Below are 25,001 nucleotides of genomic sequence, written 5' to 3' on the forward strand. Positions count from 1 at the left end.
AAAGACCCATTATTAGGGTAGATTATAACTCTTCTGTATTAACCTCCTCCTGCATTCTTTTTCTACTTTACACTATGCTTTGAGCATTCCTACATACTTGGGACCACACAGTTTTTATTTTAGTATCTGTTTTACATAACATTCAGGAAAAAGAATTATCTGAATTTCTCTGATCATGAAGCTGACACTGTGCTTCTCTCAAATAGTGTTATGTTGAAGTAAGTTTTATTATTACTTTGCTGATTATTGCAGATCTACAGGTTCTTTTAGGGGACAGGAGGGAGAGTGAAATTTTCAAAACCTTAGGGGCGAGGTTAAGTTTTGAACATTAAATCCCATGTGAGTGGTTTATCTACCCAAATCCTATCAACTGCAATGTGATCCAGTTGCCTATATATGACACTGTACTTCACCTTATAGCATATGAGACATCTTCAAAAGACTAGCAGATACAAAACAAAACTTGAAGAATATCCGTAGCCTTTTGCATTGGCAGCTATAGGCTAGACAGAGTAAGATATAACACCTAAATCTGACCAATTGGGTTTCTTCTATAACTGATGGAGAAACAGGAGGAGTCTATTTTAGAGGATGAAATATCCTCCGGAAATGTCTTCTTCCATTTACCATAGAACAAAACTAATTAACCAGCTTGGGTCAGATCTCCACAATTATGAGGCCAGTCCCAAGACATTCTCAGTGCCATCACAGACCTCTTCTAGGGATCAGACATATGTTTTTACCTAAGTGAAACAGTTCTAGTATACATATCATACATATACAATTACCTCAATGGGTTGACTAAACTCTTTCCTCTTAACCTGTAAGTCTGTTTACTTTGGCTTATGCTACAGCTTTAGTTAAAGAATTGAGCCGGCCATCTCCTTTGCATAACTTTCGACGAATATGAAAACTGCATCTTAAAAGTAATAATTTTGTCTGGACCTGTTTCAAGTCATGAGGATGGTTTTAAACTCATATTTCTACAAAATGTGTGTAATGAGTGGTCTCTAGGAGTTGTTAGTTTCAACAGTACCTAATGAATACTCTCATGCATACACAAGTGGAAACTGTATTCCAAAACACATCTCCTTTTGTCTTTGAGTCAAAATGTTTGTCTTGACATAGGGATTACTACTCAGCACCAATTAAGACTTTTGGGAACCTTCATCATTATTTGTTTTCTTCAAGTTAATGGAGAAAATTAACTGATAAAAATGAAGTGGTATTATGTTATTTTCAGGTAGCCTTTTTACAGTGAATTTTTGAAATATTGTTCTGGTTAGATGAACAACTACATATTGAGAGTGCAAAAGAAATGAGCTCTTCAGATTTATTCTTGGCTAGCAGAGGCACTTTGAGCCACCTGTTTAATTTTTCTGAGTCTTTGGGGTTATCATATAGATGTACAAAAGTCTGTCTTATTTGTCAATCCTCAATATATTTCCTTGATGGAACTAAGATGATGGGAATGGCCTAGAGAGGTGAGTTAAGCAAACTTTCACTTCCTTTTAAGGAAACTTTTTTCCAAGTAGAGACACAGCTGATGATCTGGTTCATTACCACAGTAGTTGTCTTTGTTCCTTAACATCATGTCTCTTCTGTACCTTCTTTTTTCTTTTTTCCTTTCTATTCAGTTTACCATTGTTTACATTCTTCTCATTATACCAGCTTTTCCCTCTGTCTTCCAATATGCTATCATACTATGCCTTCCTCAATTTTCAGATACACTAGTTCAATTTATCTCATTTATCCATTTATATTTTAGTTTATCCCTAAATATTGGAAGCTTTTATCCATCATTATTCAACTTAATATATCTGTATAGTGGCATGTAACATCAGATCTCCCCATCATGTTTCTCTTTGATTTTTCTCCAAAGCTTTTGAGAACAAGAAGAAAATTGATGTGCTATTTAAATAAATTTATACAAATCTTATTAGTTTTATTCACGTTAGCTGAATCCACGCTTTAAAGTTCACACATCTTTAATATAAGTAATAAGAATATTGTGTTCTTACTGGTTACTATGAGCAAGATTTTGCAAGTGGTTGTAAATCCATTGTTGTAATTAATGATAGGATGAAGGATAAACCCCCAAACCTGGCATTTCTTTCAAATCAAAGAAGGAAAAAAAACGGTTTGATTGGGAATTTTCAATGGGGAATTAAAAAAGAAAAAGCCTTCGGATTCTTTTGCAGTTAGAGAAAATGTCACATACATAACTAATCTTTAGTGTTATTTTATTTATTACTGAGTCTAAATCTCCAAATGTCTTTTGAGTAATCCATAGACATAAAATACAGCTGTTTTACTTACAGCATAAGTAAAACCAGCTTAAGAGCATACCCATACTGTAGTCATTTCAGAGCGAATAAGCCCAGGTGCTCGAGACAGAGGGAGAGATGGCACTGCCCCACCTGAAGCTTCCCAGCTGTCCCAGCACCCTATATATCAGACATGGACTCCCACATGAAAAGATAACACCTGGGATAGCTAGACAGAGTGCAGAGGAGGCGACAAAGCTGGTGAGGGACCTGGAGCACAAGTCTTATGGGGAGCAGCGGAGGGACATGGGGCTGTTCAGCCTGGACAACAGGAGGCTGAGGGGAGACCTTATCACTGTCTGCAACTGCCTGAAAGGAGGTTGTAGCATGGAGGGTGTTGGTCTCTTCTCCCAAGTAACAAGTGATAGAACAAGAGGAAATGGACTCAGGATGCACCAGGGAGGTTTAGATTGGGTATTAGGAAATATGTTTTCACAGAGAGGTTTGTGGGGCAGTGGAACAGGCTTGATCAGGGAAGTGGTGGAGTCATTATCCCTGGAGGGGTTTAGAAGTCTTTTAGATGAGGTTCTTAGGGACACGGTTTAGTACCAGTGTTAGGTTAGGTTGTGGTTGGACTCGATGAACTTGAGGTCTCTTCCAGCTGACATGGTTCTATCTGAAAAAACTTGCAGATTCAAAGAATGGGAGACCATGACACAACAAACAAACAAACAAATCAACAAACCCCAAACCACAAAAAAATAACAACAACAACAAGAAAAAAACAAACAAACAAACAAAAAAGACCAAAAGGTGTTCATAAAATTCAGCAACTTTTCCCTCCCTGTTAATATGTTCATGTACCTGCAAAATAGACAGCCAATGCAAGCTTTTCAGCTCAGAACAAGCACCCCTCATTTCCCTTACAATGATACATCACACTTGCACAAAGCGCTTTGGTATTTTTAACCTAGTGACTCCCCATTACTGAATTTTTCAGCCTACTTGAAGCTTGGCATGCCAGAAATTCAGCTGCCATAAGAAAATACACAATTTTAAAGAGCTTGTTTTTAAATTAGTTTCATCATGAGATATTCATTTGTAAAGTGCATATTTATCATCTGACATAGATTTCCATGATAATTCTCAATTACTTCACTTATTGTTTTTACCAGATGATGAAGTTGTCAGAGAGATGATGCATATAAACACAAAATCACAGAAAAATGTCAAAAGTGAGAAAAAGTATGCAACATGTATATGCTTCGAGTATCCAAGAATAGCACTCTTATCAGGATTAGAAAATGGAAAAAAATCACTTTCAGAATGGTTAGAACAAAAGATCTGGTTAATCCAATGAAATTTGTCCCTTAGGATCCACAGTCCATGGTCTTTCTGAATGTGGAATTTTTTGTCTCATTAAAACTTGTAAACCTCCCCACTTTCCAAACAGAAGAGAAGTTGAATATTCCCACAACATGTTCCAGTACCTCTCAACTTGTGATGTAGCATAAAAGCCTTATTTTCATTTTTCTGATTTAATTTCAAAAGATTACTGATATTTTGCAAAAAGAAAATACAATGTCAATATTAGAAAAAAATTTCAAACACAAGTCTCTTCATCAAAATATAAGTGTGGGTATCTCAACTTTTAAAATAGCTTTCAAAATATTGAGAGGAGATCAGAAATAGGGAAATCAAAACAAAACAAAACAGACACATTCCTACAATAACTTTTTAATTTCAGCCTAGTGGATTTTTCTTTTGCTACTTTTTTCATTCTAGAAAGTCCCAATTGTTACAGAAAGTGACCCTCCAAGCTTTTTTCGTACAGATCACATAGGACAGTTAAAGGAGACTGTTCAAATTGGTTTTTCTATTGAAGCACGTAGCTCACTTTGACTGCTTATTTAATGCATTTTGTCAGATCAAATACAAGGGGATCTAGATTTTGATTTTTTTTTTTCAATATGATTCAGAAATACTGCCTTACTTCACTTGATCTTCTAAATTCCGTAGTGCTTTCCATAATGATTTTAATAAGTGAAATGAAAGATCGATGTAGAGAGAAATGAGATTTTTCTTTGAATGCTTTACGTTATTATTCAGATAAATTAATATTAGTTCCTATTATTATTCAGAATTCTGTGGGTCTTAATAGAAGCGTGCATAACTAAAGTGAGTTTATTGATCATAATGACCTTCTGTGGACTTCTTGAAGAAATCCATGAATCTCATAGGTCTCCAAAGCACAGGTTGAAAATAGTGTGTATCACTGTACAATCCTTAAAAATGTGGATGCTGTGAGGAAAGGCATGTAATCAACATCTGCAGACAAGAATTTAATAACTCAGTTTCACTTATGAATCTATGTTGTTGCAATATGTCTTGATTCCCTTCTGTCTTTTCCCACTTCAGATTACTTTTGTTCCAGGTCCCAAAATTAACTCAGTTTCGCAGAAGAAATTGAGTACTAGGTTTTTTAACTATGTAAGAATAGATTATGGAAATCTCCAGCTTTCTCATTGGCTATATTGCATTCGTGAATACAGTGTTTCAGGTTCATTTTCACTCTGTAAACACAGGGAATGATTTTGCTGTGTGCATCTTTGTACTGTGCATATTTAATTATCTCTGGGTTAGTGTTTCTGAACATAAAGCTGGATGGAGGCAAAACAGTAAAATATCACAGTCCAACTGTTAACTAAAACCCAGTAATGAACAGTGTAAATAGTGTGTCCAAAATAGTAAATTTAAATATATGTTCTACAGCAACAGAGCTATATAACCTCAACACATTTTTTTTAGAACATTGAAATTGAACTGTTAATTAATGAATGACAAATTCTTCTTAAACAGTCAGTAATAATCTGGCACAGTAATTAATTTCTCTAACCTCCTACTTGGAGGCCATGTCATACAAGAAAGGTAAGCTGAATGGGTGGTGTAAAATATGTGACTATCTATCTCAGAAAATAATTTTTCATTTCAGAAAACTAGCTTTAAGTAAAGACCAAGGAAAATCAGGTTTGCATTTTTTTTTTTTTTTGCACAGCATTTAGTTCTAGGTAAAGATAAAACAAGGCCCCAGAGAAGTTTCCTTAATCAACATTAAACTAAACATAGAATGTGTTTCAAATGCAGAAGAAAAAAACTTTATTAAGATACATGTTTCAACTGAATGGATTGTTTTTCAATAACCAGATCCACTAGGATACAAAATTCAATTTAGAAATCCATTTACTTTATCTTAATTAAATACCAAAAACTGTTGGAACATTTTTTTCGAAGATATAATAAGATAACCAATTCAGATGTTAATTCTGAAATAAAAGACAGATTGTGCCTGGTGATTTACACAGCATCTCTGAGTTTTGGTGTTGTTTATATGAGTAGCTGAGAACAACCTGTGATTTAAATGACTGATTTACCTTTTTCTCCTGAATGTTCAATTTCTCCATGTCTTTTTAAGCAGGTGAGAAAGGTTTCACCTGTCAGACAGGAAGTAAATGGACTAAAATATTTTGATGCCTGAAAACAATAGATGGGAAACTACTTAATTAGGAGTAGTGAGAGAATCTATCACTAATATTACTTTAAAACTTAAGATTCACAGACAGTCTAGGAGTCTGGCTTGTTAAGACCTTCACAGACACAGGCCACATAAAATCCTTCATGAGGTAATATGATAGTTGATACTCTTAGTATGCTAACTATTTCCATGCTTTCAGAAGAAACATAAAAATATCTCAATGGAGATTTAAAGGAGAATGAGACATTTTGTAGATCTTGATAGGAAGCAAGTCCCATCTGTTAATAGGCTACCAAGAAAAAAAGTACCTTGCAGAAATCATATATCTCCCTGAAATACTCTTGGATAGAAACTTAATTCATAAACTTTACTTATTACAGTTCTTCATGGTTTGGCACAGAATAAGCTTAGCATTTCATCTGAATTTATTTTTTTATTGGGGTGAAAAAAAATTAAAATAAAAAAAACACAACACAAAACATTCAAAGAAAAAAATGTTTATTGGTATTGCTTACGGTTGCTGTGTTTGATTTGATAGTCAATTTAAATGCTATTGTTATGATAGCTATGAGAACTACATCCCCAGTGTGATAGAACCATAATGAATCAAATCACAAGAAAGTAGGCTAATATTCACCAAACAAAAAAAAAAGCCTATAAAGGCAAAATTTTCTAGTTGCAAAGTTTTGTAACTGTGATGCCGAAAATAATTTAATTTGCAGAACTCCAGAAAGTTTGTGGTTTTTTTTTCCACTCCAGGAGATTTTTTTTCAGTACTTTGAAAGAACAGGCTTATTAAACTGAGGACTTCTCTTATAAAAGTTATTTTCTATCAAAATAAAATCTTGCACTTTTTTTCTAAAGTGAATATTTTAATGAAAAATTGTTGGTAATAAAGTTTCAACTAAAATATGTAGTAATTTCATTAATGATCAGTAAATTTATTTTTAAAAATTTTTTTTAAACACTCCAAATGAAGTTTCCTAGTTCTTGACTACTGAAACAGATTATAAAAACAAAAAAGCCATGTGCAACCTTGTAAAATTGTAAAATTCAGTTTCAAAAGTCAGCAACTCAAAAAACATCCTTGTAGACAATTTGTAAGAGTTTAGAATTAATCTGAAAAGTAACTTTCCTTCTGATATTAAATAGTCACTTGCTATAAGCATATAAATTGTTAGAAACGTTAGCACTGCATGAGACTGGGGATTCTGTTTTAAGAGCGCTATGAGAGATGGTCACCATTAGAGCTGCTACATACAGGGAACAGAGAACAATCTTAGAAGCTGTTTTTTAATTTTTTGCATCCAGATTCACCTCGGTCTGTCTCTGAGAACTTCCAGCCACATAAATCACTATGAATGCCAGCATGTATCATCCCCAGACAGAACCACTGCGGCTGAAATAAAAGCCATAAATAAAATTTCTTCCTTAAAATTTATTTTTTGAGATCCATGAATTGTAAGCAGTTTAAACTTTTGAAGTTTATACCCTCCAGGATAGGCCTGGATGGGAATTTGCAAAGCTTGAAAGATTTTCAGGCTCTTCATTCCTCAGTCAGTGAGAAAACATTTGGATTGTGTTTAGTAGACTCAGCTGTCCCTTAACACATCTATCATCTGACAGCTCATTTTCAAGGCAGAAGGGAGAAGAAGATGCCAGAATCTGCCTCTGGGGGCAGTGAGAAGGTGCAGGAATGAGAATTTAATATACTGTTTCTGGGAAAAAAAGGATCCAAGGTGAAGAATTCTCTTTCTTGAATGTAAGTTCCTTCCCTTGAGTAGACTCCCTCTATAGATCTCTCCCACTTTTGAAGAATGGGCATCCATTAAACCTGGACCCAAGGAAACATTTCACATCTGTACAGGCATTTGAGGAACAATGGCACCCCTCTTTTCCCAAAAAGCTGGTATACCATCTTAATAAGGAGAGGTAGCATGAGAGAGGGAGATATTTGTTGGTCAAGGTTTTTTGCCTGGTTCTCAGCACATGACAGATGCTTGGATGTTTTCACCCCAGATCACCTTTACTGGGGACAGCAGAGGAAATTTCACCTTACTGAAGATCTGAATCACCTTGTGTACATTCCTGTACCTCTCCCCTGGCTAATTAAGTTAGCTGATAGCAATTTAGCACTGGCCTTAGGTGAGATCAGTCTTACTCTTGTCCATCATTGTGACAAAATGTCCAGATAAAAATCTATACAAATTAAGAATGAAATCATGATGTAAAACCATTACCACTTTATTTTGAAGAGAAATAAGTCATTTTCTCTGACAGGTGTGACCAAAGATATTTAAACAAATATCCATCTTAGAGAACAGAAGGAGCTTTCTCTGGGATGCATCCTGAGCTCAAGACGAGCATCATTATTTGAGAAATGTCTTCTATAAGAAAGACTCAGAAAATAGCAATGGTTTCAATGCGTTGGATCTATAGGCTGTCGCTGAGTGGATTCCTGGGACTGTGTTTTATGCTGATCAGTTAGAAACACCTTGGCAGCTTTCCTGTGGGTGTGACTTTCTGTACTTCTCAACTGAATTATTGTAGTTTGACAAATTGCAGACCCTGTAGTACCTGCTGCTGTTTGTTGCTGCTGTTGTTCCCAGGGTGCTTCTTTGGCTCTATTGTTTTCAGCTGGGAGAGAGGAGTTAATGCTTGGTGGAGTATGAATCATTTAGTCTTCTGGCTACAAGAGTACAACCAGAATGAAATAACAAATTGTCACAGAGCTTCTGGCTGTCAGTAGATGAAATTGGCATATTAAGTTCAAAGTAGTGTAAAATAATGGGGGGGGAGATTATTATAAAACACTAATTACCTTTACCCAAGCCCTTGTACTGGGAGATCCCCCATGACAAGAACTTATGGAGCAGCAAGAAGTAATTAGATTCCTGTCAGAGAAATTGCTGTATAAGTAATTAAGCTATCTATTTTTTTTATCATCACTATAACATCAGTTATATAGCTTACAGCAAAAAGGAAAAAAATATGTAAACCTTCTCAAGTTTCAGCTAAGAGATAACAGCTTCAGAAGCAGGTCTGTCTGTAGTATATTTTTTAAAGAAAAAGTCTAACTATATTCTTTACTGTCTGTATAAGACAATTTCAACTAACCAGTTATCGACAAAACCAGATGAACAACGTGCAGTTAGTGTTTTCATTTCTGGACATTCACTTCTATGCAGGAGTTTTTAAATGTCTATACAAATATCTGTGGTCAGAGCAAGCAATTAAATTACACATTTTAGTATATTACTTTTGCTTAAACCCCTCAAAATCTGTACTAAGTGTACAGCTAACAACAAGCCCTACATTTTGTGACAGTCACTCTCCTCAAGATATTGGTGAGTTGACAATACATTACAGTAAAATTGTCATCATGTCAGAAATGCTCAGGTAAAATCAGGGCTTAGGTGGTTAATATACACTGTTTGTTACTCAGACAACCTCCCGGTGATGCACATTTGGCTATGAAAAGTAAACTGATTTAGCCATACCCTGAAACCTTTTAAACACACGCATAGTTTGGAAAACAGAAACATATTTAACTTACTTGTTTTAACTGCTAAGATACAAATAATAATTTTCCTTTCGGTATGTGTTGATAGAACTATATTAAAAATCATCTGAGCCAATCATGATTGAAAAGGGTCAGTATCCAACATTAAAATTGATTTGTGCGTATCAGCACTTAGAGACAAAGAATGTTTAACAGTATACTAGTTAAATTGTATTAAATCACCATGTTTTATAAGTATATGTTTTCCCAAGACAGAGATGACTTACTCATTATGATTCAGCCAGTCTCTGATTCCTTCACAAAGGAGTCAACACGAATGAAGGCTGAAGGATATGGCCCCTTAGTAAATATAGATTTTATTTTATTAACTTTGCCTTCCTAATTAAAATACTGTTAATTTAATCTGTTCTGTTATTACAATGTTTCTAATTAATAGTAAAAAGATCAACAGAATTCAGCTTGAGCCTTATTCCTTGAAATAGTACAAGGCATTTTTATCTGCTCCTCCTGAAAGCAGAATCTTCTTGCCAAGATTTATTATGTCTTTTCAAGGCAGTAGTGAACTGAATTCCACCAGAATGAGGTTTAGCAAGCTTTGGTATTTCAGCCACGTTATCAGTTGCCTTCAGCCTTAACCTCTGGAGACACAACAGCTTCACTAGAAACTATCAATTCAGCAATAGTGAGTGGAAAATGCGCTGCTGTGTGTGCTACTTTGTCATTTTAATAGAGTGATAGAAAAATGAATTACACCACAAGTTTACAAATCAGAAATTTTCATTAGTCCACGTGAGATTCTTCCATAATCACTCAGCAGTGTTAGTGAAATGGGTTCCTTGGTATAAACCTCTTTTGCATGGGTAATGTTTTTATGTTCAGATCTTCAGAGTATTTTAAGTACTCTCAAATCGTCTCAGATGTGGAGTTAGATAAACCATCTCTCCTCCTTTCTGTTTCCCACTCTCCTTCTCTAACTGAGAAATGGAGCACGTGTAACTATAGCCACAAAGCCAGGACAATTAAATGAATACAGTCCTAGTGATCAAGTATATTTTTACCTTTATCTGCCACACACTTTTCTCCTGTTTATCTACACACAGGACCTCTGTAAGATGTGAATAGAATTGATGGCAGATTTGTTGAGAGAAGAGACTGTTCCTGGAGCACATGACCTGGAACAGATGCTCTTTATCAGGATATGGTAACATGGAGCTACAAACTCCTGGGTCTTCCCTTCTCACAAATACCATCTCTGTATCCAGACGTGTGTGGTTTGTGTGTGTGCAGTAAATCCCTGTTCCTAGGTGTAAAGCCCGGGATGAAGCAGATAAATCACAAAAAGAATGAGAAAAAAAAGAAAGCATGGAAAACAACATACCCACACACTACAGAGAAAGATAATAGAAAAGAAACAAACCTTAACCACTAATCAGTACCTTCCAGCAAACCTCTATTTGCTACAACATTAATTTTAAAGCAGCAGAAATAGGTTTGGAGATTTTTCGGACAAACATACACCAAGCATTTAATGGAGATCATTTTAGGCTCACTTAACTTTGTTAAACAAAAGTCTATGGTTGTTCTAAAGATTAGAAAATCTCAAGGATAATACTAACTTTCATCCTGTTATGAATACCTTTAAATCTTTCTAGCAATATATACTGGATCACAGGCTCAGTTTTAATGTTTTAAATAGTTGCCTTTTATCACGTAGCCTACTCAGAATGGTGGAATGACAATGCTGAAATTTAAGATCTTTGTTTCTTTTCACTTCTTGAATTCATGTTTTTGAGAAAAAAGCATCTCATATTTCCTCAAGCTTAAATAGAAAATCTTTTAATTATTCCAATACTATTTTTAATCCATTTTCTTAGACTTGGAAGAGTCTCTTTCATCCTCCAAATAGCCTCACGTCACAAAATTCTCTGTGGGCATTGCCTATCACTCCCAGAAGACATATTTAAAGAGAATGATCCTAAGTGAGCCACCCGTAGACTTCTCACATTCTGAGTTTTAATAAGCTGTTTGATAGAGTAGAGCTTTAAAGTTAAAAATTAAAATCAGAAGCACATATTTCTTGTGGGAGAAGAGAGTTGCACCCACGAATGGACGCAATTTGCCAGCAATGCCACTGACTTGATTTCATGCAGAAGTGCAAGTATGGGCTGTTGATAATATGGAGCTGGCTTTGAGTTTACATGTAACGGTTACTTGGGAAGACAAACGTCATCACTCTGAACATCCTACCTTCTTTCTTCTTCCTCCAAAATATGTACTGAGCATGACATTGTGTGATACGGGATATCCCTTTGGTCAGTTTAGATCAGCTGTCCTGGCCATGACCCCTTCTAGCTTCTTGTGCATTTGGCACAGTGTGAGAAGATGAACAGTCCTTGACTACTTGGCAACAACTAAAACATCAATGTGTTATTAATATTATTCTCATATTAAATCCAAACCAGGGCACTGTACCAGCTATTGTGCAGAAAATTAAGTCTATCTGAGCTGAAACCAGGACAATCTCTTATTGACATAAATTGAAGGTGTGCTCACTTGCTAATATGTGCACTAGGAATTTCTCTGACATTTGCTTGACACCGTGTCACACTCACACAGCATTCCTGCAAGGCCAAAATGGAGGCATTCTTCCAAACATGCTTAGCCTTTTACTCCCTTCTCCTACTACCTCTATCCATGTCAGTGACTGTGAAACTGGACTGAAAGATGCAATATTTATTAGAAACAGGTCAGATAGATTTTTAAAAATATAATAATAAATTAAAGAGAGAAATGATTAAGAAAATTAGGTTGATCTATTTGCTTTCAGTGTAGATATTTGCCTCACTCACCTTCCTAAAATCCTCAAATATAGCTTGTGGGGTCCTAACTTATGTTAATCTTCTGTGGTTCCTACCACAGATAGAAAATGACGCTACTATCAGTTATTACACAAAGTTCCTTGGCCAGCCACTCTTCTTCTGTCTGCAGCAGGACACAGCTGAGGGCTGCTATGGCTCACCTTGAGGGTCTCTGAGCTAAAAGGCTGCCAGTTAAATGAAGACCACAAAGATCCTTTCCAATACAAAGTTATTCTTCACCCTCTAGTCTGCTTTACCTCTAAGGACACTGTTTGGACATTGGAGAGAAGACAGCTTTTCACTTCCCTGATCTATTTTACAGCTCTAGAAAAGCAAACCTTTGTTCTACTGTTAAGTTCTTTGTCTTTTAGGTGGCAATGAAGATTCTGACTTAATGCTACTAATTACAGTGCATTCGAGGTCCCTTCCAATCCCCAACATTCTGTGATTCTGTATAATATGGTTGCTGCTTCCTTGGGTTACTCATTGATCCCTGAACAAGAGAACTGAGAGATAAATAAATGAGTGACAGTTGTGTCAGAGGAAACAGCATTCAGGTGAGTCTGTAACAGGCTCTTATTTACTATGGACTGAAGCTAAAGGGAGCAGCCTGGGCTTGTATGATTGCACCCTGAAAGTATTATTTCATCTGCTTATTTTTTCTCTGGAGAAGAGACCTGCACACTTATATTAAATTTAGCTTCCACAATTTTGTCAAAGGTTATCCATTTAGAACTATTCTAGAGAGAAGAAATTTGGCTGATTAATTTTTCCCTGAAGCAGCAAAAATAACCAAAAACTATTTTAGAGTATATTTCAGGTCTGTAAAATATCATATTCTCATTTATTTCACAAGAACTCTGCCAGTCGGACTTGTACATACACAGAAAAAGGCATGTTAACCCATACCATGAAGCATACTTTCAGGAGGGAAATTATTACATCCTTTGCAGTGAGATCTTTCTTCATCCAACAGACACTTCTACAAGTCTCATGAAAGATCTCTTTTTAAATTATTGAAAAGGACTCATTTCCCTTAGATCATCTGTCTTGCTTTAATTTTCCTTCAGCAATAGTTGCCTTTTTTTGGTTTCTTCATATATTGCTGAGTTTTCTATCAGCTAAATTACTCTGGGGAGTTCCTGAAACTAATGGTCCTCCAGATTTTATTGTCCCTACTTATCCTCATCTCTGCTACTTACCTTCTATTTCGCCTCTTCTGCTGCAACATCTGTGAGACTCAGAATCGATAACAATTTCCTCCAATTTATCTCCTCAGAAGCTAAGCAGGTATCTCTTATTAGAAGAGGTGATTTATAAAAGTTAGAGAATAAATGTGCTGTTCTGGGAAGAATGGGCGCTGTTTCACTGGGCCTTCTGCTCTCTTGCAGAGCCTCACTTGAACTACTTGTGATCATCACAGTGGTAGATCTGGTGTCCTTCCCTCTTCCACTTTCAGTTGAACATACTTTGCCAATGGTGGCATGCTCAAGAGAGTTCCCTTTATCACAAGACATGGCCTTTTGCATAGCACAGAACAGAGTGAATTCTGAAAATGCAGTGTGTGATTCTTAATCCTTTCAAGGACATTTAAGGACATAGTCGTCAAATTCTGATTGCACTTCAAGTAAGCACAGAAATTCTGGGCTGCTCTTTGGTTCTAGATTTCCCTACCCTTTTCTCCAGGTATTGTAACCAAGACATAGTTTTATATTATTTCTGTAAATCCTTGACTAAATAAATGTCTAAGAACCATGCAGAGATTAAATCAGACTGATAAATTTCAGCCATTTTTCTCCAACTGGACAGCTGAGAATCAGAATCAGTTCTAAAGCCTAAGGAAACACTTCCATTTCTGATATATTTTTTTTCCTAGTTGCGTTCAATTTTGTCATTTTATACAAATGAAGTCCAGATAATATTAATCAACTTCTCTTTAATCAAACAAGGTAGTTAATACCAGAGTAAATCTGACACACAACATGCACACAACATGAGAACATGAAGCACATGGAAGTCTCAGTAATTCCTTGCAGATCAATACTGTCTCTGGAGAAACTGAGCAAGCCATTTCATCTCTATATGTCTCTCCTGTCTCTGCTCCCTTCTCCTCTCCTTAAGGTAGGAGAAGCTTTAATCTCTTGCATGTTGAGTCACAAATCCTTTGCAAAGTTTCTGGCTTTTGCTCTGCAGGTTTGTACAATAACTACTTTTATATTATTAAATAAAACAAACCAGGGGCAGTTCTCTTGTCTGGAAGTAAAGAGGCATGCAAGACCTGTATTCATGTATGTTGACATTCTTCTGCCACGAAACAGAATATCTTGGTACAATTCTTGACAGAGCTGTCACCAACACCATGCCCAAGTCCCATCCCCAAAGAATTAGTTGCTAAAGAATAAAACAACGCCACCAATTTTAAAAAAAAAAAAAAAATTCAGTCAATTTCAGTTATGGCTAATCATTTCATTGTATTATAAAAATCATTTGACCTGGTATTAAAATATATATTTATTCTGAGGGATATTTTGGAATCATTGTAGATGAAAGGCATCAGATAAAATTATCACTAGAGGGAATTATCACAGAGCTTTTATCCAGAGAAGCACAATGAAGGTGTACATACCGCATGATACCACATGAAAGAAAATTTCAGCTATTTGGGCTGATTATTATGTAAAATGCGGAACAACTGAAAATCACCTACAACCTAATTGTTTTTATGTACAAAATTAATACTCCCTATCTCTTTCTGAATGTGTTCCAAATTTATTCTGTTATGTGAATGTGTTATTTATTCTCTAATAAATATCATCGTTAAGGATATCTCCTGATATATGACCTGTGGATGACAGAAGCAATAAGGACAAACAGATGAAGACTGGTGTCCATATCTTGATTAAGTTAGTTAAGGTTAGGTTAAAATAACCCTTTTTCATACTTGAAAGCACACTCACCTTTTTATTTGAGGTTAAGTCCAATTCCTCAAGGTGCATGAGGTAAATATTTGCTGAGCATTTAAAATGTTTTCCATGGATCCAAAAGCTCTGGAATGCTACAATCACTAATGACTTGCCATCTTTCATCTCTGTTACAGACAGGCAATGCAATTTCAGGAGCTGCATAGTACGTTAAGAGTGGAATGTTTATTGAAGGATATCTTTTCTCTTCCCCTTGGGGCTCTAGAGGTGATTTATTTGATATTCACTCTCCTTGGCCATTCAATTTTCTGTTTAGCTGAGCGTAAAACAGGTGCTATGAAGAATCCATAGCTTCCAAAAGTCTCAGTATTTTTGCAGTGCTTCACATTGGAAATATTAGGAGTAAACTCAAATTAGAAAAGCAACACAAAATTTAAGAGAAAATGGAAATGTTGATCACTTGTTGTTTTCCATAAAGATGTTGTGTGGGTTTGGGACGTTGGTGCTTTCTGTGCATTTGGAAATAAAATAGTTCCCCACTTTACAGAACAAGGGGGAAACAGAAAGCATTTATAGGGTAACAAATAAGTAAACATTTCTAGATTAATTTTTCCATGTGAGCATTCTAGTGACAGGCACTCTCTTTACACTTGGAGTATCCTTTTATAACCTTCTCAGTTGAATGGGCAGCCCAGAGCAACTCCAGGATCAAAGCATGACTGGAAGTATAAGTCTTATCCTAGTCCATTTTCCTTCATAGCTTCACAAAATAAATTAGTTGCATGAACCTTCTTTTATTTCAGAGGTAGCTCTTTCCCCTTTGAGTGCTCTGAAGAATCTGTTCTTTTCAAAATCTTGCTAAATGCCTTTTCCACTCTATATAAATGATGTACAAAAAAAGTCCCCAACATAATCTGCTTGTAAGATTGGGTTTTGTCCTCTTGTGACATCCGTCCCAGGTCAGTGCCTTAGGCTGTTCTCCCTAGAATCAACCAACACGCCTATCTTTGAACTAAAGCTTAAATATTCATAGCCAACAGAGACAAAGACTTGAAACCAAGAGAGCACATGGCATATCAAGGTTCTGGAAAGCAGAGCTTTAAAGCCCTGCAGGAGCTCAGACCATCCATGGACAATGACATTATTGACTTGCATCCTATCTATGTGAAGAAGCCTTCCTGTGAGTTTCATGCTTTTTCTTTTGCTTTCTTCTTTCCCCTCTGCTGTGAAGCCTAGAGATTATCTCACAGCAGAACATTTTTCTGGAATATAACCTCTCCACAACATCCCACACTCTGCACATGAGTCTTGCTGCACTGCAGAGACATAAAACCGTCCTCTCTCCTGTCTAGGCATGACTCAGTGCCAAACAAATCCTCAGTAGGCAAAACTAGGTGTTTCATTTCCAGCTTATAGATGGTTTTAATATCAAATCTGACACAAATCTATTGAAGGGAGGTGGGAGGCCCTTAGATCCTTGGGATCTCTGAAGTGCAGAGCCAGATGTAGATAGACTACATCACTCCAGCTGTCCTCAACTGTCTTGTACAGAGCATAAGAATGCTCTGGTTAGGTTGCAATTAGTTTACATCTGTCCCCAGTAGGTACTGGCTGAGTAGGCTATGTCTGAGTAGCCACTTCTCAACCATTACCTTGAAACCTCTGTTGATAAATAGAAAGGATAGAAAAAAAAATTTGCTACACTTCTCTTTTTATTTCTCTGTAAACACTTGCAGTTCATGCTACATTTTTCACAAATAAGTTGTATACTCCTCAAACAGGCATGAATACACATAAATTGGTCTGGTAGAGTTAAGGATTTTTGTTATAACTTCAAACAGTTTACAGTTTAAACTTATGAGAAAAGTTTTCCCTTTCAATTTACTGAATGGAAGTCATACACTGAATAACAACTTTCTTATAATTGGGCAAGACAACTCCCACTGCAGCTAGAAACAGGTATTTTTCACTGAAAAAAAGCAAAGTCAGGTCTCTCTAGACCTTGTTTTTTTTGAAGAGCTAAGCTGCATTGCTCCATTCTTATTCACAATCACCAGTTCCTGAAGTCCTTATTTGTAAAAACATGTCATAGAGCTAAATTTATCACTGCTGTGCGTAAACAAATCCCATACAAAACTAAGTATGGTTTGGATTCTGGAGGAGTTAAGGGCTAACATGTCTTTTGGAAATTATGCTTATGTTCTTCTAAATTTGGGTGTTGCTGCAGAGAATTTACAACTTCTTGTGTTTAGGATAAAAGAAGATAGCAAATGTCATGTGGCACCACATTCAGCTAGATATGGTGAATGTGACATTTGCTCCATTTTATTGTAAAGGGCTGGCAAGTAGGCTTTTCCACCAAAGCTAGTCATCAAGAAAGTCTTTGTACAAGCCCTTTTCTAGAACATGATTTCTCTGAGCTACTTTAAATGTCCACATTACGTGCAAGTGACCTAAGAAGGTCCTGTTCTCCTCCATTAACTATAGAGGGAACTGTGATGATTGACCCACGTATAAGTATTTAAATTCTAGACATTTAAACATGTTTAGATAAATCTCATCCTGAGGGCAGTGGTCACTTTGGGTGGCAGTCCAGAAAATGATCAAGATAATCCATGGAAGAGCTTATAATATATTTGAAAGGAAGAGTAGGCACATTTGCCATAATACAGAGAAAATGACTAATGGGCTCACATGTTACTGTACACTTCATGCTTGGGACAGCATCAGATCATCCAGCTCTGGAAAGGCAGGAGGCCACATCAGCTGACTCCTGGTATGCACCATTTTGTGGTCAAGATGCCATTTTTCTCATTCAGTGCCCGCTGGATGAATATGTGACAAATATAAAAATCCCAGCAGGTTTACATCAGTGTCTTTTACTTCTCTTCTTCCTAGCCCAGGGTCTTCTCCTGCTTGGTGAACACATCTGAGTGAGCTTTTCATTCCCCCTTTGGTAGTTAGGGAAGGAACTACTGATATCACTGAGATCCTCATAAGAGAAAGGAGTGCCTATACATTGCCTTGGGGACAGTAGGCACAGGTCAGCACAATAGCTCAGGAAAGAAAGGTGATGGTAAACCAACTGTTTTGGGAAGATCTATTTCATGTCCATCCAGAGGCCACATCAGTGACTCTCAACACAGTGTTACCCGAATGAGGCATAGTTCAGGTTATATGTGTACATGGCACATTTAAAACTGCAGTGAACAAAATGGATTATACAAATCAAACGTTTTTGTGTCAGCCTTCCCTTACAACGTTATTAAGAGTCGCCAGCAGACTTGTGGCTACCCGGCATGTCATGAGAATGATATGTGTTTTTGTAGAGTATGTACCACTATGACATGGCTGACGTTAGTTTCTGTCTTTTACATATGCCCATGTATAGGAGAGACCACGAGTATGTGTTTTACACATGTTTGACTGGACTGTCCTATTTTTTTTTTACTCTAACCAGTAAAAAGGATGACTATAATTGCATGGTATTACTCACCTGCCCAGCAGCAAAAATTCTCCAGCAAGTCCCAGGCGCCTCATGGCCATCAAGAGCCCTCTCACAGTCATGCCTTCACAGAAGCAGGCAACCACTCTTGCCTTGGGCAGGTGGCTCCGAAGCTTTCGCAGCAGCTTGTCAAAGCTCTGTTCACCAGCATTGCTATAGATCTTATAGGAATGTGCAATGCAGATCCCTTCCTTGGCTGCGTTATCTTTGAAAGCTTCCATTCCACTTTCTCCATAGTTTCCTAAATACCAACAGAAACACATATGCATATATCAAAATTTGCAGAAGGTTTTCTTGCTTTGGAAACAGCAAATATTTTAAAGAATACAGAACATATCTGCACAAAAATCAGTACCAAGCTTAACAAAATAACATTAACACTTAATTCAGTCCATTTTTCAGGTCAAGATCAACAAATTTTCCTAGAAACTTCACTTCTATTTAGGAGCCTGCGTCTCTACTGAAACCAAGGTCTGTTAGGTACTTCAATAGCTGTGAGGATCTGGCCCACAATGTGTACAACAACATATGTATGAACTTCAGTCTCTTCTGATTCTGTTAAGTTGGCTGAATGTGATTAAGTGCTCTGGGGTTTATTCCAGAAAATTTGAAAATATATGTTCAGAATAAGTTTTGGGGTGGAATATTTTTAATATAAGTAAAACAAACCTATGACTCATAAGAACATGACTTTGTTCTTAAAACAATCTGAAAAACAACAATTTTTTTAAAGTACATTGAAAGGTAAATCTTATCTTATGAAGGAAGGAAGGAAGAACTTCTGGTGACTCAGGAAAACAAGTGGTATAACTGGATTACCATCACAGAGACCACAGGATCACAGATGAACTAAGTAATTGTACTCCTATGATGATTTTTTTTTAATTATTTTTTTTAGCAAAATATCTACCAACTGAACAGGAAAAACTTCTTATTTTCTTTCAATTTATTTTTCCGCTGTGGGATAAACTGATAATAATTATTAACAGACAGATATAATACATTTATTGTTATTTATTCTGTCTCACTATGGAAAAATTCCTCATTGCCAGGCCTACACAAAATTAACAGTGCTTAAACAGTTGATGTACTGATGCCACTGACAATTGTCCTGACCAGGACTGTCTCTACTTCCTTGTGCTCATCCATCTTTCTGTCTAAATTTGTTTCATATCTCATTCAAATAGGAAGGCTTTTGAGGCAGGAAGTCTTTCTCCAAAATATTGCCTTAACCCCTCAGTAATATTCCACAGAAATATGGTCAGTACATTAATAAGACTGAGAGTGTTAAAGTAATGCTGTTGCAAGGAACTTCTGATCCTTCACTTATTTCTATTACTTTGCAAATGGAAGAATCTGTAAGGAAAATGCTTTCTTTCACCACCACAGTTAAAAGTATATAAGACCACTGGCAGTGAAAATACGTATGAAGCAGTGAGAATCAGACAACTGGATTTGGGCTGTCATCTGGTTTTGTGACCTTGGACATGGGAACCACCAAGGATTCAGCTTGCCCACCTGGGGAATCATCCCTGTTGCTCTGGTACTGGAGTTTAGAGGCCATGTTAGGCTCAGCACTGTACAAGAACATGAAAAGCACTGTCTCCAGTTTGAATATCTTACCATTCAAACAGCCAAAAGAGACAAAGAGCAGGAGAGGAAACACCACCAGTTTTATTTCACATTGGTAATGAATCATCAAGACCTTGGATTTTCCAAATGATACCCAACCAGAACAGTAACCTGGATGCAGATCTCCTTACCTAATATGACTTTCATTTTCCTCCCTGCTGTGATCAGGCCTGATGGAAAAGCCATTACTACACAAATTGTGCCTGAACAAAATGTCATAGGATTTTTAAACTCAGCTGTGGCAATGCTTCCTGGGTGATGTAAATCAGGTGCCAAGTGCTTCCCCATGTGTTACGCTTTTCATGGCAAGCTCTGTTTCCTATGATACGTGAGCATCAAGTAATTCTAATGAGATGCTGAAACAGTTCAGCTAGACATTGAAAATATGGTGCCTCATGAAAGATATTATAGCCTCAGAAGTCAGTCTGAAAGAAAAATCAGGGTCAATCACATATAACTCCCACCAAGCTCCAAGGCCATCTAAAATAAAATTAAGCTGTTTGACAGGAAATACACCATTTCTTTTAAAATTATTATAATTTTGGTCAATCTGGATCAACAATAAATGTTCTGTTTCATTTCTTCTAACAGAAAATCAAAATTAAAAAAAAAAAAAAAAGAAACTTTACCATAGAGTATAGACGTTTGAGGAAAAGCTGTTCCACAGTGTATTTCAAAGATATTGAAATTTGTAAGAATTCATTTTCTGTCAAAAACCTGTCAATGGGAAATTCACAGCCAGGTCTAATTGGCTTACAGAACTGAATCTCTTCAGTGTTCCAGATACTACACTCTTTGTTTGTAAGTGTTATAAGTGTACAATCTGTTAACCTGAGGCTTGTTATAAAGCTGAGAATAGGTTTAATTACGGTAGTGAAAAATAGTAGGTCTTGCAATGAATATTAATTGCATTAACTCTTTTCCAGTCAAATAAATGTTGCTCTGGCACAAATGCCATGGATTCATCATGTATCAAGACAGAGTGGCTTTGTGAAACCATGCAGAAAGCAATGTGTTGTCCAAAATGAGAGGAAATATTAAACCAGCAAGGCCACTTAGCAAAATTTTACATTCTTAAAATTTAGACAAAAACCATCCTGGTAGTCCAAATGTGATAGTGACTGAGTTGTCCAGTTGGGAAAACTGCAACTGTATGTCATGAGCTCAAGGGAGATTTGATGAAAATAGCAGCTTTGCTTCAAGACACTCATACAGATATAGCAGTGGAGCTCTTGTCATGATCATTGCTGATTAAACTCAATTAATCATTCATAGTGAATTTCCCTCTTGTGCAAGAGGTTTGATGAGGTATGTATATTTAATTTGAGCTATACTGTGGGAATAATGAACACTCCTTGATGGAAAAATAAGTTGTCTTCTACTAAGCTCCTTTGCATCACATATTAAGATGAATTTCCTCTGATCTGTCTTTCTGTGGAAAACCTGTACATGCATAAAGGTACACATCTGGCACTAAGGGAAAGGGACTGGAAAGCTGGGAAAGTTACTTTACATCATTTCCTTAAGGATGAGATGTGAGGTTCACAGTGGAAAAGCATCTCCATGCTTTCTGTATGGAACTGGACTCCTTATGGACATTTGGTTCTTGAACTGTGGCATTTCAATAGCAATATGACTAAAACTGTCACAGCAAGAGAAAGTTTCCACTGACAGGCCAGTTTCTGCTTTTAGGTCATGTCTGTGACACAAGGAGAAAGATACAGGGACTTTAGGGCTTGCACACATGAATGGACAAGGTGAGGACTTATGTAGCTTGACTATGAGGAGTTTCACTTTCAAGTGAAAATTAATTCAGAAACCCTATGCTGGAATCAAAGCAAAGCCTTCTGTGAGTCCTCTGTGATGGAAGCTTCCTACATCCTGGCAATTCATCTGTGGAGCTGTTTTGTTTCCACTTCTAAATTTAAAGAAAGTTCCTAAGGAAAAGTTAAACAGAAGGGAGAGATTGAATTACTTCTGCTTGGTTAGTTCCTGTCCAGCAGAAAAGACTCAGCAAACAACACAAGCTGGAAGTATGATCAAATTATAACTAACTTCTTCTCTCCCACCAAACTCCATCTCCATTTCAGTATCTGGAAACCAACACCTCTATATTGCGATTAGATATATTCAGAATATATATGTTTTTCTGGGGAAAGTATCACAATTTTTTACTGGATGTCCATCTCCTCTTGAAAGTTTGTCTGATGGTGGCATAATCAGAGCTGCTAGATGGTGATGGCTTTTGTAAATATGTCCTATACTCATGGCAACTGGCAGCAGGATTCTTTTACAATGCCAGCCTGAATCCTGCATGTTGCCTGCCTGAATGTCTGGCCTTAAGCCCAGTTCAAAAGCTATTCCCATATGTCACTGTATGTTTAAAAAAAAATCTATCACATCATCATGTAAAAGACTTATCCATGCTTTAGAGTTGGAAATTTGTTCGAAACTCAAGCATATGCATCCCCACCTACAGTCTAACTATAACAATCTGTCAGTTCCACTTCCAATGAATCAGTACTAGAAACTATTAAGAAGCTTAAAAAGAACGGATTGTGCTTTTTTCCAGATGAACCTTAATATAGTACAGTACATAATAATGCTTCAATCTGATAGGAAAGGGTCAGGAAAACTGCAAGCTGCTCTTGCTGCTCCTCCTGCACAGCAATTGAGCCAATTAAATATCTAAACATAAACCATTAAGATCTTACCTGCATTACACAGAAAAACAAGGGTTTTAATCTTAAAATACTAAACAAAGTACACTGACATCTGCTCTGTTACACTAAAGGCTATAAATATGAGATGAAAAGGATATAATGAACTATGTTTTCTCTTGCCCAGGTATTTTTGGGATGCCACACATTTCTTTTTGAATACAAGAGCTTTTTTATCATCAGCTGCGCACACAAATTGTTATCAGGTAATTGGTTTACAAGAGAGTTTCAGTGAGCACATATGGGAATCAACCTTTAGGAGAGATTTAGGACATAAAATTACTTCAAGCAGGATGAAGTGAAAATTTCCAAAATAAAAGGAGGCTCAAGTGAAATTGAAGAAACACATGATGTCATTCATTTAGCTGGTAATAATCCTACCTATCACAAAGCATGTTTATTCAAGCAAAAGTGTTTGTAGTCAAAGAAGAGCAAAACACAGAATAATAGTCTATGCTGTATCTGAGATACAGAAAAGAAGCCAAGCCAGGTTCAAATTCGCAGTAGATTTTTGCAAGCAATATAGGGAATATAGAGCTTATTTTTTAATTAGCTTTCATGGTCATCAATAGGATGAACTTTGGCAGAAATACCTAAAAAATCTAAGTAGGTATACTTTGAAAATGTTTGTGGGAATAATAGAAGATATTTAGGAAAGGTAACATGTTGATTGATTAATAGGATGGTCTTTCTGAAAGTCAGGGTTATGAGGGTGTAGAATAGTTTCCCAAATGGAAATGTTAGAAGTCTCTTTGAATGTTACAATTCAAATTAATCATTGTAAAACACCAAAAGTACCTACTACTACTGGTACATAGTAGATATTGTCCACATTTCACTCCTGTGACTGTATAAACCTTTTAAAGTTTCATCACTACTAAGAATAGGAACATAATACTAAATCTCTTAAGCAAACACATGCCACTGATAAAACATTATGAAAATCACAGCCATCATGGTACAGTTATGTCTGCAAACAGAGGAGGACAATAGAGCCTTGTTTCATTCTGAAGTGTACAAACTAAATGAAATCAAATCACACATGTCTGAAATTCTTGAGTTCTCTATGTGTGCTACAAAAAAGAAAAGAACTATAACCTGTTTTCATTTGATAAAAATATTGTATTTATATTATTTTTTAAAAGGATTTCAGTTTCTGTATTAAGTATATATGTATAAAACAACAACAAATAAAATAAAAAGGTAATTTTGAAAGCAGCTCATTAAAAAGATGTTAAATGAGAATATTTCCTCAAAATATATTCCACTTATCTCCAACCAGATCTTTTTCTTTAGAATCACTCAGAGACTGGACTGTTCCGGTTCACTTATCTTGAGTGCTAGATAGCAATTTCTAGGTCTTTGAGGTCTTTCCTCATAAAATATTCAATTTAGATGTCTGAATTTCATGGAAAAATGTATATACGTACACACACATTTTAAGCACACTACATTTTTTTTTATAAACTAATCTCTAATATTCGGAGTACATGTACCCAAATACTGGCCTGGTGAAAGGACACCAACCCACAATAAGTCCCACTAGGCTTTCCTCAGCATGACACCACATTGTATCTCCAGCTCCATGTCTCCTTTGGAGCTGCATATTAAAACAGTCATTATGAAGCTTCTTCATTGGGCCACTGCAGAGCTGTGGAACAGCACAGTATAAAACCAAGAAAGAAGACCTCTTGATGAAAATATGATCTGTTATATGCAATTAGTTTTCACACAAGAGTTGTTTTTCTATGGTATTATGCTCTTTGGCAGGAGTTGTCAAGGTCTATCAGCTGATTCTCATGCAGAACCAAATTATCATGTTGAGGGAAGGTTTCTCTGAAGAAAGGACTACTCAAGCAAAGCAGCCAGGCAATGCTGGTTGGGCTTGGAGAAGTATCAGACAACTACAAAATAGCAAAGGAGCTGCACAGGGCAAAAATTCCCTCTGTGATTAATTTAAGAAAAATACCTACTCCGTTCTTAAAACTGCTGTATCTGCTTTCCTTAGGCACAGAAAAACTCAGTGTGATTCAGAGTGCATGA

The 25,001-nt window shown here is 36.4% G+C and overlaps 1 protein-coding gene across 5 annotated transcripts in view; it reads right to left on the reverse strand.

Moving 5' to 3' along the window:
- The window catches only part of GRM5 (glutamate metabotropic receptor 5), a 264,073-nt gene that overhangs the window by 127,832 nt on the left and 111,240 nt on the right, over nt 1-25,001 (reverse strand). For all 5 annotated transcript variants that reach the window (XM_071802656.1, XM_065832659.2, XM_065832650.2 and 2 more), the window contains exon 3: nt 18,598-18,847. In XM_071802656.1, coding sequence (XP_071658757.1) covers nt 18,598-18,847 — 250 coding nt within the window. The remainder of the gene's footprint in view (nt 1-18,597; nt 18,848-25,001) is intronic.

This window comes from Patagioenas fasciata, chromosome 1 (assembly GCF_037038585.1).
Source record: "Patagioenas fasciata isolate bPatFas1 chromosome 1, bPatFas1.hap1, whole genome shotgun sequence".
NCBI classification, from domain to species: domain Eukaryota; kingdom Metazoa; phylum Chordata; class Aves; order Columbiformes; family Columbidae; genus Patagioenas; species Patagioenas fasciata.